Below are 16550 nucleotides of genomic sequence, written 5' to 3' on the forward strand. Positions count from 1 at the left end.
TCCTTGGTACACTCGTACGCAATTGGAAACAACCAAAAATGGCTGCTCACACGCTCTCGAAGCTCCCAACAACATCTTCGACATCAGCATCCTTATTCTCCAACTCCAATACCAGAAGAAGACGGCCACAAAGCCTACCTCTCCCATGGCTAGGCACCAACAACGTCTCGCTTCGGTACTCAAACCTCAGACCCCACGAACAGTCAAAGCACCGACCCATCGCCGCCTCGGTGTTGTCCAGCCTCCCCACTGCGTAAATTCCAACTCTCACACTACTGAAAAGCACCGGTCTTGGAAAATTTTCACCATTTTTGGATGTACCCAAGTTGTTATTTCAGATTCTTTTGATTTTGCAGGAACCCAGAGAGACTTTCCTCAGCTGAGAAAGTTCCCAAGTGAGTTTTGTCGAAATTTTGTTGGGTTTTCTTTTTGTTTTTTGGGGGTTTTTGTTTTGGGTTGGTGGGGATTGAGCATTTGCAGTGGGTGAATGGAGCAGATGGTCTAGGAAGGCAATCAAGTCATTTGCTATGGGGGAATTGGAAGCGCGGAAGCTCAAGTATCCAACTACTGGGACTGAAGCCCTTCTCATGGGGATTCTCATTGAGGGTACGAAACCAAGCTCCATTCACCTTTGCCTTTTCTTTTCCTGATTTTATTTTTCTCTTAAGTATATTTCAGTAGCTGTATTTAGTCATTCGTCTCTCGCTAATATCAGTGGCATAAACTATTAAGTGATGCTTCTACATGTTATTATTATGCCTGAATTTCACATGTAAGAATGTTGAAGCCTGAAAATACAAAAAGTGAAACAAAGTTATGATTAATTAACTTAAAGTGGTAGTCTTAAATTCATCTAAGATTGACTGCAGTGGACGATCTTGAGATGATTTGGCTAATTAAATCGTAATATTTTCCTGACATTTTTGAGGCGTGAGCTTGTGTTAGTTGAAGTAAGAAGTTGGATGTGCCACGGAACGGACACTGCTGATGACTATAATATTTTGGGTGAACTAGAGCCTTTCGTGTGACAACCTTATGCATGAAGACTTTTTTTCTTTGTTTTTTATTTGATGAGTAAAAGAACTTCATTAAGAACGCAAAGGGCGCAATGAAGGGGTCTTGAATCCATGATGTTGCCCTCTTATGGAGGTAGGAAATACTATTTGCACTAGAGTTCATCGGCAACCTTATTCATGAAAACTTAATTGTACATATAGCAAAACCAATAATGTAACATCAATTGATGGATATATAGCAGTTGTGACCAAATGGTGCCTTCCACCCATGTTGAAGTGGGATGTCTTACTTTGACCCAGGGGGCAGGGAATTAGGGAGGGGAAGAGGAGGGAAAAAGAAATCACCTTCCCCCCTCCACACCTATTTTTCCATTCATCTTGCGCGTTTATCTTTACCAACCTGTGCTACTTCTCTTGCCATTGGATCCACACCACTTTCACCAATGGCACTGCTGCTAAGGGCACGTTAGACCTTAGACGGTAAGATCGGCCACCATCATCACCACCACTCAATGGTCACCTTTTATAATACAATTATTCTGCAGTTATTATGCACTATACTGAATCTTTTCCTTTGTGCTGCAGGCACTAGTCTGGCTTCAAAGTTTTTGCGGGCGAATGGAATTACACTTTTCAAGGTGCGTGATGAAACTATCAAGTTACTTGGGAAAGGCGAGATGTATTTTTTTAGTCCTGAGCATCCTCCCCTGACTGAAGCAGCTCAAAGGGCCCTTGACTGGGCTGTTGATCAGAAACTAAAAGCTGGTAAGTTCCTGTCGATTGGCAGTTAGTGTTGTAATTTCTATGTAGTAGTATTTCTTTCTTTTATGTTTTATGAGCATATGCTATAGTTGGAGATATGTACACAAACAAAAAGGGGAATACATAGATGGTCAGATGAAGGGTATAATGATCATGCAAACAATTGCACAAGAAGTTAGTTGTTTGAAAAGTTATGTAAAATAGCTGAGATGATCTCAACATAGAGTAATTGCTTATTTTCAAGCCAAGGACTTGGGTGCCTTGAGGTCTTCTACCTTTGACAACTCTGTGGTTAAGAACATAAAAAATCCAAATATTGTTTTGATATCATTATCTATTCATGTTGTCTGAGTGGGATTTTTTATTTTATGTTCTGAGATAGCCTGTGTCATACATGAAGCATTGATCATGGAGAGACTCCGAGTTTTGGAGTGTTTTTCTGTTTTCTTTATCTTTTTAGATCTTCTAATTATAAATCTTAGTATTATGAATGAGAAAGCAAAGATCAAAGTGGTTTCCATTATATAATGAGAAGTTCTGTCCTGCAGTGTCTATGAATGACTTAAGAAAAGAGAAAAATAACATAAGAGTATGCACTCCATGTCGCTGCATTAAAATTTTACGAGTATTCTAGGATAACAATTAATTATATGGAGTAGACTATTGTAGAAGACATGCAAAATAAGTGTCTTTTAAGCGGTCCTTAGCTAATACTACTTTTACTTGATGTCACTTGTGAGATGGCTGCCACGTTCTCTAAGGTACAAATGATGTATTTTTAATCTCTGGATGCATAAAACATTTTGTATAGATAGAAGCATAGTGGGACCTATTGTTTCTGTTCTAGATAGGATATATTTAGTGTATATTTAACTATTTTGCTAGGTGGGATTTTTGAATGATTCTTTCAAATACTGATAAATGAAAATTAAAATATCTTGCTGCTATAATGCTTTATGTACTCAATAAAATTCTCTGTATTCGAGACAGCTCTGCTGTGCCTTGGAATTCCAAGGAAGCAATGTTGCACCCAATGATCCCAATTTTTCCAGATCATTCTTCTTAACATTCACTGCTTGATTAACCTATGACCTGCAGGTGATGGTGGGGAAATTTTAACATCTCATCTGCTTCTTGGCATATGGTCTGAAGCAGGATCGCCAGGTCATAAGATAATGGCTACCCTTGGTTTTAATGATGAGAAAGCCAAAGAGCTGGAGTCTTTAAGTTCTGAATCTGGAATTGTAGATGATTGAAGCATTCATTCGATTCCTATGGTTACCATTAGTGTAATTCTTTTCATCAGCTGTGGATAAATGATGCTGTCTCTGCTTTCCTTCGAAGTTACAAGTTGTCTCATGAGTTCATCCTTTGGGACTTCGCAGATTGCTTCCCTTTTGAGCTTGCCAATGTAACTTTTTCTCCATATGGATTAGTGTTTTGAGCAACTAATGTTTTGGAGCTCATCTTTGGCAGCTAGTTTAATGTCATGACAATCGTTTAACTTTTTTGGTTGTCATACTTTCCTTGCTTGGCTGCAGTTTCATTCTAAATGGGCTTCCTTAAGGGAATTGATGCCACTTGTGGGGTTATATCTTCTCAATTGGACAAAGTTTTCCTTCAACTCAGTATATTAAACTGACATGTGTTTAAAATGCATCCAAAAATCACATGCATTTTGGAGACGTTAGTTTAATAGACTGGATTGGAGAAATTTCTTTGAACCCAATTTGAAAGAAAACTCTAATTTGTGTTGTGATGGTAGAGATGCTTATTAATACAAACAAATATTTTGAAATTATTTTCATACTTCAGCATTACTGACTGTTTCCACAGGTCTCCTGTGATTTTCTTCTTCCTTAACAATGTCCGCATTACAGGCAAGTATTTGAGCCTTGCCTGCTTCTTCAACCCAGTCGATCCTTGTGACAAAGACCAACAGCAAAACCAAGCAGGCTACCATGCCGACCAAGAACCCTAACAGCAGCCCACTAAGTCCAAGAGCAGCCTTGAAGGCTAGAACCACACTCAAGGGCAGGGCCAGAAGGTAGAACCCACCAAGATTGGCATACATGCCCAACCATGGCCTAGCTGTTCCACGGACAATTCCTCCACATACTGCTAATGGAAAATTCGCTACTTCCACCAAAGCCATTAGCAGCATCATCTTCTTCACACCTCTTATAACTCCCTTGTCATGGCTAAACAAGGGCCCCCATATTCCCCTGGCTGCAACCATCACTAAGCCACCTATGCAACCAGCGACAATGCTTGCTGACAGAGACACATATGCTGATCGGTATGCAGCGCTGGCTCGGTTGGCACCGAGCTCATTCGAGACACGGGTGGAGGCGCACGTGGCCAGTGAAAGCATCACAGAGTAGAGCAGATAGTCGAAGTTCAGCACAATGGCTAACACTCCAACTGCCTGCTTGGCATTTGCTAGCCGGCCTGTGAGCAAGACTAGAATCTCATAACACCACCATTCAAGGCAGGTGGTGAGACAACATGGCCCGCAGAGCTTGAGCAGCCTGAGCCAGTCACTAACGCTGTGATCCCACCACCCTCCTTCCTTCCACCTTCTTTCCTTACCATTTTCCATAAAAAACACATACAAGGCAAGTAAAATCACTACTATGAGATCAGAGACCCACACTGCCATTGAAACTCCCTCAAGACCCTTAGCTTTTGCAAGCAATATGTTGATGGGCACATGAAAAGCAAGCGCCATAGCCGAGCTAAACATTATAGGAACCGTTATGCTCTGTGTGCTCAAGTAGGCTTTGAGAGGACACAAAAATGCATTGACTACCAAATCAGGGAGGAGATAGAAAAGATAGCTCTTCGCGATGGCGGAAATGTCTTCTTGTTGGCCAAAACGGACAAGGATCTTATCAACATTGAGCCACAAGAAAGTTATAGGCAGTATGGCTAGAAGCAACAAGAAGATAGCTATGAGAAGGGTTTTGTGAAGTAGCTTAAAGTTTTTAGCTCCATAAGCTTGACCACAGATGGGTTCCATGGCGCCACAGAGCCCGTTCAAGACAGAGAAGCCGGTGACATTAGCAAACGTGAACCCGAGCACGCCGCCGGCCAGTTTGAGTTCCCCAAGCCGACCTAAGAAAGCTGTTGTGATTGATAGCTTTGCAAACCATGTTAAGTTCATTGCTACCAAAGGAGCAGCAATTCCCCTCTGCACTTTCAGCTCCAAAAGCATAACCTTTGCCATGGTAGTTGGCCATGGAGTTATAGGTGTAGGAGATGAAGGTGGGTTATTAATGGTTTTCTCAGTTTCAGACATTGTTGCAGAGAAAAAGGGTTTGCTGGGTCTGCTCCGGATATAGATATGAACCAGCAGGAGTCTTGTTAGATAATATTAATTATATGCGAGTGCATGGGTTTCGTGAGGGTGTTGGAAAGGAGGAGCAATTGGTGGGCTTTTTGTAACGGCCAATTAAGGAAGAGAGATGGTGGTGGAGGATTTGTAGTGCGTGATGAGAATGCAAGGGCCATATCATGCTTATAAATCCCCCCATGATCAGATCTCTCTTGAGATGTTGATGTCACTTTGGTTTTAATAAAAAGATACTTGAAAAAAAAAAAAAATACATTGGTAGTGTATTAAATGCCAAAACTACTTTGGGTACCTTGTACCTTTCTCACTGATTTCTAATGCTTTCTAGAAAGAGTATGTAATGATATTCTTTACACTTATTTGTCATGCCTATGTATATTTATGTCACACAGCTTTTCATGTCATTCACTTGAAAAAAAAAAGAAAAAAGCGTTAACTACGTAAAACACGTCATGTCAATTAATGTGTCAGTTAAGAGTATTAAATCAATAATTTCTTATTGGTCTAAGTTGGCTTAAATTTTTAAAATAAACGGTAATTTAACACGAAAATCCTACCAACAATAATAGTCCTCGTAAGTCATGATGGAAAAATGAGGGTCTTTTCCCGCGTATTTATTGACTGATTTGTTAGAGACAAAGTATAGACCAATTTGAAGCAGCCGATATGTCAATTAACATAATATTCCTATATTGTTCCATCGGTTTATATATGCATCTTAAAAAAGAAAATAAAAGGTGTAAACAAAAATTCCTTCCTAGAAACCTTTGAGCAAGATAGATTACGGGTAGGTCGGATCTGCTAATAATAATGCTGTGGTCCAAAGCATAAGGTGTGAGATTGCCATGCTTCTCTGTTAAACTTTGGCAAAGTTTTCTTTCAATCAAACTGAATATTAGAAATTTTTTTTCAATTCTATCTATTAAACTGGCATCTATCTAAAGTATATGTGTTTTTATATGCATCTTTGGTAGATGTCAGTTTGATAAATTGACTTGCAAGAATTTCTTTGGAGGAAAACTTTTTCCTTAAACTTTGCTTTCATATTCTGAAGCCACTCACAAATCATCTACTTTTATTTAGGAGATAAGCCTAGGTATAAAGCAAACTTCTTTTTGTAAGAGAAAAAATTGTAAGCCTCCAAGCGTGGCTTTCAAGTTGATGGGAAAGTTGGATATGAAAATGATTTTTTTTTTATTTTTTTATTTTTTTATTTTTTATTTTATTTTATTTTTTTATATTGTGTTTGCATCTTATCAGAAGGCTAGGCTTAGTTTTGAAAATTAATTTTTATTTATTTTCACAACTATTTTTGCAGTGATTCAATGATTGTGGTTTTTTATTTTTTGTTGTTGATATTTTAATAGCTACATGAAAAGCTGCAGAAAAATAGCATGAAGATATCATACTCTAATATAAAATTATAATTCTTGTCTTTACATATTTGGCTCTTTCATGGCCTTCAAAATCTATGTTTAGAAGAGAGAAGAGGTAAGTAATGAAAATCTTAGATGATGCTTTTTTTGGCAGAGGCATGAGAGTACTAATCATATCACATTGCAATGTCCATTAGCTTTTGTCTGTGAAATTATAGTAAGGTTTCCATTCAAACTAGCATTATGTACACCAACATCATTTTCTTTCTTTCTTTTTTTTTTTTTTTTTTTTTGCGTTTTGGAGTAGAATTTTATTAATACGTTGTTTATTCTAAATGTATAAGCTTAAAAAAATGATCAATTAAGAAAAAACTTTACAAAACCCCTATGAACTTTCACGCGTTTTGACATTACCCCCTCAATGTTCAAAAACTCTCGATTTGGGGTATTAAACTTTCCATTTTTTGCAATGTCCCCCTCTATTAGGATTTTCAGTTAAATCTTGTCAAAATCTTCAAAATACCATTTTTTTTTAATTATAAAAAAATAAAATAAAAATTGTAAAGATTCAGACGTTAGAATTTAACTGAATTTGCAAAAAATACATACACCTGAATCTTTGCAATTTTTTTTAATAAAAGGGGTATTTTGTGAATTTTGACTAGATTTAATGGAATATTCTAACGGACGGAGGCATTGCAAAAAATTGAAAGTTTAATATCCTAAATTAAGAGTTTTTAAACATTAAAAATGTCATTTCATAACGCGTGAAAGTTCAGAAAGTCTAACATATGAAATATTCAATTAAAATAAAAATAAGTTATCAAAGTTCAAACTCAAAATCCCTGTTCAAAGCCTCTAATACATAAACAATTCGAAAACACAAAACCCACTAGTTAAAAAATGCTGAAGGACACACTTGTGGATCAATCATTATATTCGTCTTAATTTCACCCTTTACAATGAGCACTTTGGTTTTCCACTTGTTCCCCATTTGTAAAACATCAATATCTGCATCGGTACTAGTGAGTGTTTTCCATTTAATAATGTCTGTATGATTGATCTTACCCTCAATGAACATCATTAGACCTACACAAGATGGCTGTAACATAGCTTGCATCGACTTCTTCGCGTATTAAAATATTAATTAAATGATAGCTATTGTGTTGGTTTAATTCAGTTTCAAAATGTAAATGTTACTGTTTACAAACTCAAACACTGGTATAGAATGCTCAGAATCCAATCTCCACTGCTCATAATGTAGATTCATGTGTTATGAATGTCCCTGCAAAATTTTAGCTCAATCGGACCACAAACGCCTATCGATCGGAGCTGTTGATTAAGACTGGACAGCATTTCCAAAATGCTGTTTCACCCCTTGCATGCCCTGTCCGAACAGGCCTTCCCCGGGTCCGGACCGCATTTCCAGAAACTCTGTTTCTGCTCCGTAAAGCCCTGTCCGGACACCCCGTAAGTTTTAGGCCCAAAAACGTGATTTTAAGTGGGTTTTGTCGGGGGTATATATACATCATTATAGAAGAGAGAGGTACAAATCTTCAACCCCAGAGAGTTCGTGTGAGGCTGTGCTTTAGTGATTATTTTGTTGTGAGCCAAATTGATCCCTCTTAGAAGATTTTTGTTAGTTTTGATTGTGTGCTTAATTGAAGTCTATCGGAAGGGTCCGATAAAGGAGAATCACGTTGAAGAAGATTGTGAGCGAGGAGACAAGTTGGAAGCTTGTTGATCTTACAGAGTCAAAGTCTTGCAAAGGGTTGTAAGTGTTCCTAGTGTCTGTAATCTCTGGATAATCTTTTGATAGTGATTTCTTGGGTTTGGCTGCTCTGGAGAGGTTTTACTTTTAGAACGTTTTCTAAAAGATTTCATTTTCGTCACCAAAATCTGTGTTTGATTTTACTTGTTTTTGGTGATTGTTTGCTTAGATTTAAATATCCATTAATTCCGCATAAAATTATGATATTTATCTGTTTAGAGTTTTTCAAATGATTAAATTTATTTATTTTTATAATCATTTCAAGCTTTCGAGATAAGCGATAATTTAACACGATATTAAAAAAACATGTGAGAAAGAGTATTAGAATATTAATTAAATAATTAAAATTTTCGTTTCTTATTAACTTAAACTTCTGGGATACATAGTAATTTAATGGTTTGTTCATGAGCATAAAAATGTTGAAGAATCAATCTTGGGTGGGCATCTATTTTCGCATTGACTATGGGTGAATTTGTTGCTTGTATGACTCGAAGTTCGATGAGATTAATTCCATAATACTTTCTTAATTTATGCAAATCTGCAATATGAATGTTAGGTTGACGAATAAGAATAAGAATAAGAGTAAGGACAAGTTGCCATAGTCTTTAAAACTAGGTATTAAATTTTAGGAGGAATTTTAGTATAAAGAACATAAGAAGATCGAGTATTTTTAGTGCAACTTTCAAGGATTTCAGGAATGTACTGCGAATCAAGGGAGATGTTGAAAAAAATATGAGGAACATAACAAAGAAAGCATTTTTTTAATATATATATATATATTTTCCATCGAGCTTGTTGAATTATGATTTATCTTAAAAATTAAAACTCATGACATGTTAAATCACCCGTTATTTCATTTAAACGATAAATTTAATTAATATTTTAACAAATTAAGCTTAACAAATAAATGGATTTTTAAATACAACATGCATTCATCAATCATAGGCAGCATGTACATCACAAAAGGGAGGGCTATATTCATATTTTGTTGTAAAGGTAGAGGCACCTGACCTAGCTAGTTTCTCTCCATGTCCACTTTGCAATGAAAAGAAAGCTAGATTCAGCACTACTATAGATGTAAAGTGGAAGTGGCACTGAGTGAGAGATGAGGCCAAGTACTAGCAGGTGGGAAGCTTTATCTCTAGCTATTTGTCAAGTGGCCCATATGAGCATGTTATGACGTTTTAGTTATGATGATGATTACGGAATAAAAAAGTACTGCAGAAGAGCAACTTACATATGATTAGTTGGTCACCATATAACGGAAAAAGATAGGGATCATTAATGCCCATTCATGATTTACTTAGTTACCATCATTGTTCAATGATCGATGCATTCAAAATTATATATATATATATTTCAAATTAAAGAGAAGCTTAATTTGCTGTGTTAATATAGTGATCGCACATCGCTAGCTACGGGGAGGATATGCAAGGAAGTTTGCCAAGTCAGTTTTGGTGCGGTAAGAGGGAATTTTAACAGTGTAATGATATGGTCAATTAGGCATACCTGAACGAATACCCTCCTACTCCTTTTATAGGCTTTGGATCCTCGCACTTCCTTCTAGGGTTTCAGAAATTCTCGCTAGTAGTCGATTACTGATGTAGAGATTCCTTTCCCAAGTTTGTTAGGAGAGTGCATGGTGTGAGTTGGCTGTATTCTAGTGAGAGAGCACCAGAGTCCTTGACAGTTGACAAGGCCTTTGTGCTTTAGTCGTGGAATCAAATGTGTTCCTCTTCACTTTGTCCAGACAATGATTGATTGATGACAGTAGAAATTAATAGACAACTTTCCATGTCGATTTCGAAAAATAAAAGACTCAGAATTGTCTTCATTAGAATTTCTAACACAACACACACAATAACGATAGAGCATATAAATTAATAAAAACGACGTTTAATTTGGACCATTCAGGAGATGTCTCATTTTCCACCCAAAGTTAATTAGCCTAAATCGTTTACTACATTACATTACAATCAATACGAGTATTATGTCCATTAATCGCATGTTGCTTCAAACATCTCAAATATTTATCATGTTAGGGTTTTTTTTGGGGAAATAGTTCGCGTACACTCTACTCCTTCCGCTATGCTCCACTCATATGACCTTTATATTAAAGTCTCTGATATTTTTTTTTATTTGGGATATGAGTCATCATCTTTATATATTGGCACGAAACCTTAATGACAACGTAAAAGAAAATACCATATTGATCATTTACGCAGTGCAGTATACATAAAAATTTAACTTAAGACTCCGTTACACAATACAGTGTGCACAAAAATTTAACTTAGACGTATAATATTTATCATACATGTTTTGACACTATCTTAATTGAATACCTCTATCTGAGCCAATGGATTAGATTGAACTCTAGTACTATCCAAGTGTTTTTTTTTTTTTTTAATCTATAAAAAGAGTATAATGATAATAATGATGGAAATGATGACTTATTATCCTATCCATTAATGATTACAAGCTGGTGCAGAATCCAACAATTAATGGGATTATGTTGATCCAATTTAATACATAAAAATTCGATGAATCTCTTCCACTAGGTATGTGTCCCAATAATTGGTTTTTGCCACAAGTAGTTTTAAGTTAGTGAGGTTACTATATGTACGAACTATGGGTTCTAGAAGATGATCGAGTTAGATTCTAAGTCTGTGATATTACTTCAGCTTTGTAAAATATTTATGGAATGCTTATATGGTATATAACATTACTCGTAAACGAATAACAAAGACTTTCAATTGTACTATAATTCATGCAAAATCAAATCCAAAGCAAACATGGGTGTATATATTTTAACCGGTAACCATTATCTTAAGAGTATTGTTGTTAGGGGTATTACAGTTTTTACTAAAAAATCACTCATAAACTGATCGATGTGATAGTTTATGTGACACTTACTAAGTCAAGCACTAAAATGTGAAGCCATGTAACAGTTCACATAACATTTATTGTATTTACAATAAATGTAAATACAATGTATCAACCACTAAAATGTAAATTGCTATATAGTAGTCCATGTGATACTCATTTTCATAAAATGTATTACTTAAGTTTGTGAATGAATTATAATAAAAATTATAATATTTAGAAGAAAAATTACTTCATGGATTAAAAAACACCATACCCACACCCACACACAGCCCACAACCAGACAATAACATATCATTATCACAATCAAGCCCATTCACCAAAACTTACACAGTCCACAAGTCAAATAATTATCTGAGCCTATATATTTGTGCCAGGCCCATATTGCTCAAACTACAAGCAAAATAATTATATCGCTCAAACTACAAGCAAAATAATTATCTGAGCTTGAAAGAGTATATATATATATGTAAGAATTTAATGAAAAACCTCAACAAAACCTAAGGACCCCTAAGGCTCATATTTGTGTGAACCTATAGCATGGGTTTGGTTTGTTGATTATGATTTAGGTATATGTAATGTGTTATAAATCTTATTACTATCGAACTCATTAATTGCAATTCTAGAATAATATGATGCTATTGACATGAAGTGTGTGTACTCTTTAATTTACTTAATTGTTGGCAGAGGGATTCAATATTCCTCTATTGGTCTTTGCCAAAAATCAATTAGGATTTATTGTGCAAGAAAGAATGATCCAAATCGCCATTAATTAAATGACTTTTTCCCTAGGCATCAATATGATATTGTTGTTGCTTGTGAAATAAAACATTTATTTCTTGAACCCTATTGGTTTTGATTTATATGACTCAAAAGTACTGTGGATATCATTATTTACAAAAGAAAGAATGTTTTATATTATCATATCTGTATTTACCTCATTAAATAACTCATCTCAAGCATAATTCTTGGTCCAGCACAGATCGACAACTGAGGACTAGAAAGAACTATCGGGTATATATATATATTGTTGTCTTTATTCTTATCTTGTAGGCTTTGTTCCTATGGATTGATCTCTAGTTAAAATATTATTCCCCTAGATATCATGATCTTTTAGGCTTTTCAAATGGCTATTATATTTTAAAGATTATTTAAAAAAAAAGTAAAAAAATAAAATAAAAATCTTGATATCAGTTTTCTTGCAATATTTATTCATCCGTACACTTTTGATGAAGACAATAGTGTCTAGCAGGCCACAACTAATTGGATCAAATATTAATGCAATATTATATAAGTGAAACATATTTTACTTTTGAAACTTTGTCGAAGGGCTGATTTATTTTGCTCTTAGTATGCGTACGTATCACAACTTGGATCAAATGTTAGAGGTTATTTTTAAGACTAGTCTTATGATTAAATAAATTAAAGGTATAAAGAATAAAGTATGAAATTTTACTCAAGATGTTGGGTGGTCTTGGGCATCTCTCAACCCCAAAAGGTAGCTCTATCAAGAGGTGAGACTTTTTTTCACATTTATAAACTGACTACCAGCTCATTCCACAACCGATGTGGAATAATCCCAATAATCTTACCCTCACACATCGAGTCCTAGGTCGGAGCAGAGACAATCCGTTTCTCTCTTGGACTGTTGGACCGAGACTTGTTGGTTGAATTTGTGCTATAATACCCGTGTTAGATGGTCTTGGGCTTCTCTCAAACCCAAAACTTAGCTTAAAGGTGAGGCTTTTCCTCACATTTATAAATTGACCATCAACTCCTTCCACAATTGATGTGGGACAATCCCAATAATCACTTCCTTACACATTGAGCATTGGGTTGGACCAGAGACAACCCGTTTTTCTCGTGAAATGTTGGATTGAGACTTGTTGATTGAACCTAGGCTTTGATAGCCGTGTTGGGTGGTCTTAGACTTCTTTCGACCCCAAAAGCTAGCTCAAGAAGTGAGGCTTTTCCTCATACTTATAAACTGACTACCAGCCCCTTCCGCAACCGATGTGGGATAATTCCAACACATGATATATAACCTAGTTCGATCGGGGATTATGTGTTCAAAACTTAGTGTTGAGCCCATGCTCAATGTGCCCAAATCGAATGGGTTAGCCCTTCGCTACCCAAAGTTGAGCAGGGTGGTGCGCTCAACAAACTTAAGTCGTATGAAGTTCATATGCGGCGCCCTAGTTAAGCAAGGTCGCATACTTGACTCTTTTGGTTGAATGAGGGATGACATCTAAGAAATCCAATCCGACAGTAAATCATTCGAAGCCTTATTTGAGCAGGATGGTTTGCTCGATCATTTTAGTTGAATGTGAGAGAACATTCAACACCCTTAGGTTGAAGAAGGTAGAAAGTTCAGCACTGGTTAAGGAAAAGATTAGTTCAGTAACAATATGTGTTATGTTGTATTTACCACATGTTTCAGCTATGGTAAGTAAGGAAAGTCTCTCACTTTCGTTACACACATGAATTGCCAATCTTCTTAGAAATCATATTTTTATCTCATAACTATTTTACAATGTTGATGTCACAATCTCAACTAACCATTGGACTTTTTAATTTTTAATTTTTTTTGGACTGATTAAAGAGTTGGTTGGAACTCCCACATTAGTATTGTGAGATAATTATGGAATAAGAATGTGGTTTCTAGCAATACTCTCCTTTTAATGATCAGTAGAGCTTAATATGTGAAATTTCAAAGAATAATGCTACTCTTCACTTATTTATTATACCCAGTTGACATGATGTGTTTTAATTAGCTTCTAATATTAGCCACTTCAAAAAAAACCTACTTAAAAAAACATGACAAAGTCAACTAGTGTGAAATGCGTGTAATATATAAGTGCAAAGAGTAGCATTACTCAATTTCAAACTTATTACCAGAGCTTTGCTGTAAGAGAATAACTTCAATCAGGTTGTGATGTAAACTGGGTATTTTGCACAATCGAATATGAAATAGACACCTAAGCTTAAAACACCAAAAAATAATATAACTTTTAACACCAAATTATTTTTCTTTTCTTGACAAAATACCCATTGATAAAACCACCAGGCCCACCGTCTCTTGATTAAAAAACAACTTATTATCACTTATCCCAAAAACCTAAATATTGGAAAGGGTAAAATGATGATCTAATTATTATTAATTATATATGTCTTAAATGAGGATCTTGACATCTAACCTTCAACGTGGAAGGGGATCTTTGACACAATGCTAGAAAACTGGGATAATGTTTATATTGATGGAGGTCATGAAGCGATGACCAGAAAGATTCCAAATGATAAGCTGCAATTAATCACGCGGATTTCCAGGTTTGTCGTTTCCTTAAGTCGATCTCTAAAAACAACTCCAATAATCTGTGCATCACAATTAATTAACTCACATGTGAAATCCTTTTTAGTCTTCCCTTAACCACTGGTATGCAACAGTCTTCATATATCCGCAAATATAGGGTTGCATGTGGGTGCCCTAAGCAGATTTTAGGTCATGTGGGTGCCTTTCACATGGGACCCTTTCACATGGGACTTTATATATATATATATATATATATATATATATATATATATATATTTTCCCATTTTTTAATTAGTTAACTCTCTCCCCTCCATCTTATTTTGCCCTCCATGGACTTGCAATTCATACATTTTTATTTGTTTATATGGAGATGGTGACAAGTTGATTTGTTTATGACATCCACTAGTTTAAGATGTCTTAAACTATGATTAAGTCGTCAACATTGAAGTTGTGACACTTTCTAAGTTCTCGCCTCAGGAAGGGGGGACTGGAAGTGGCCAGGGCTCCCCCCCAAATGATAAACAAATAATTAAGTACAAATCTATTTTTATTTTGGCTGGGCGGAATGTAAATTTTGGTGAAAAATCATTGACATTCGATTAACAAAACTACCGTGTTCGCCAAATTTTTATGCTCATCACTAGTATACCAAAAAAAAAATCTCCACTCACCCAATGAAAGAACATAGAAATTATGGAGAATGAATATTTAAATTGAATAGTGGAAATTGATAGCCAATATAAGAATTGAGAGATGTAGGTGCTTTAGAAAGATCAGTAGGTTGGGTCGAAAAGGAAGAGTTTTGGTTGGAAGTTTGTCTACCGTCAGTTTCGAGGAATAAACACTATCTATGCATTAATTTGAGTTTGTTTGGCACATATCTATTTTTTTAATATGTAAATTAGTCATAGGTTAGTGGATTGGTTTTGAGTCTGAAATATAATACGTCATCTGTGACGTTTGTAGCCTCGTAATTTGGCTATGGTTGCTTGTAAGAGCTTTATGCTCATGATTTCTATGAATGAGACTGGTATTGATTCCGTTTAAAAAAAATAAAGAAAAAAAATTAGTACGTAAAATATAAAATTGTGATTTTTTTCGTTAAAATTGAGAGAAAATTTACTAAGTTAGAATGTGAATGTTGTGCAGTAGCTAGTTTTTATTGGTTATTATTTATTTTTTTAATTTAGCTACTCACTTTCCAAAAGTACACAATAACAAATTCTCTAAATCTCTTTTTATTTCATTTAAATATTATTTCCTTATTCTCAATCTATAATTTTTTTTTTTTTTATATATATATTTTAAATTTCATTATTCTTCACTCATCAAAAGAAAGAATAAAAAAATTATGGATAAATCATATTTAATTGGAATGGTGGAAGTGGGTAACCAAAATAGAAAGTGAGATATATGTGTTTTAGAAAAATGAATAAGTAAAATAAAAAAATGTGAATTTTTAGCTGAAATTGAGAGAAACTTTACTAGTCGAATGTGAATGTTTTGAACTATCTACTCTCTAGCTAAAATATGGCTAGAAAAATCCTTTTTTTATTTTATTCCTAGTGTAGCTACTATTCCAAAAGTACTTAACAACAAATTCTCTAAGAGCCTATTTAGGATTGCGTTTAAGAAATAGAGTTTTTAAATCAAAAATTACTTTTTGGCAAAAGCTTCATTTTAAAACTTTTGTTAAAAGTACGTTTTTGCCATTTTTAGACTTTTTAAACCCTTAAAAGCGCTTTTAATTTTTTTACCAAACGAATATTTTTTTCTTCAAACGAACTTTTTGAGTATTAAACGCACTTTTAAACCCATCAAACGCAATCCCAAATAGGCCATAAATCTCTATTTATTTTATTTACATATTATTTTTTATCCCCTCGTTATTATTTTTCCTTTTAGTTGGAATGCATGCTAAAATTGGTATTGTAATTCATTAATCTCTATGTCCTAGTAATTTTACTACCAAGTGCTCAATCTATAAAACTAAGCACTGAATCAAGCAAATATCTCATCTTCCATGCAAAGAAAATCTGTATCATTCCATCTGGAAGCAAAACAAAGGACCTGTTTT

At 35.0% G+C, this 16550-nt stretch overlaps 2 protein-coding genes across 2 annotated transcripts; one reads left to right on the forward strand and one right to left on the reverse strand.

The window, feature by feature from the left end:
- Positions 1–3285, forward strand: LOC132175192 (ATP-dependent Clp protease ATP-binding subunit CLPT2, chloroplastic). The gene is made up of 5 exons (XM_088514791.1): positions 1–253; positions 357–395; positions 497–606; positions 1602–1781; positions 2877–3285. Exons 1-5 carry the CDS (start codon positions 39–41, stop codon positions 3032–3034), a joined length of 702 nt encoding a protein of 233 aa, XP_088370917.1. The 5' UTR covers positions 1–38; the 3' UTR covers positions 3035–3285.
- Positions 3210–5375, reverse strand: LOC132175191 (protein DETOXIFICATION 56). Its single transcript, XM_059587057.2, has one exon. The coding sequence runs from the start codon at positions 5077–5079 to the stop codon at positions 3583–3585; it is 1497 nt and encodes a 498-aa protein (XP_059443040.2). The 5' UTR covers positions 5080–5375; the 3' UTR covers positions 3210–3582.
- Between the last annotated feature and the right edge of the window lie 11175 nt (positions 5376–16550).

The sequence above is a fragment of the Corylus avellana genome, chromosome 3 (assembly GCF_965113065.1).
Source record: "Corylus avellana chromosome 3, dhCorAvel1.hap1.2, whole genome shotgun sequence".
In the NCBI taxonomy this organism is placed as follows: domain Eukaryota; kingdom Viridiplantae; phylum Streptophyta; class Magnoliopsida; order Fagales; family Betulaceae; genus Corylus; species Corylus avellana.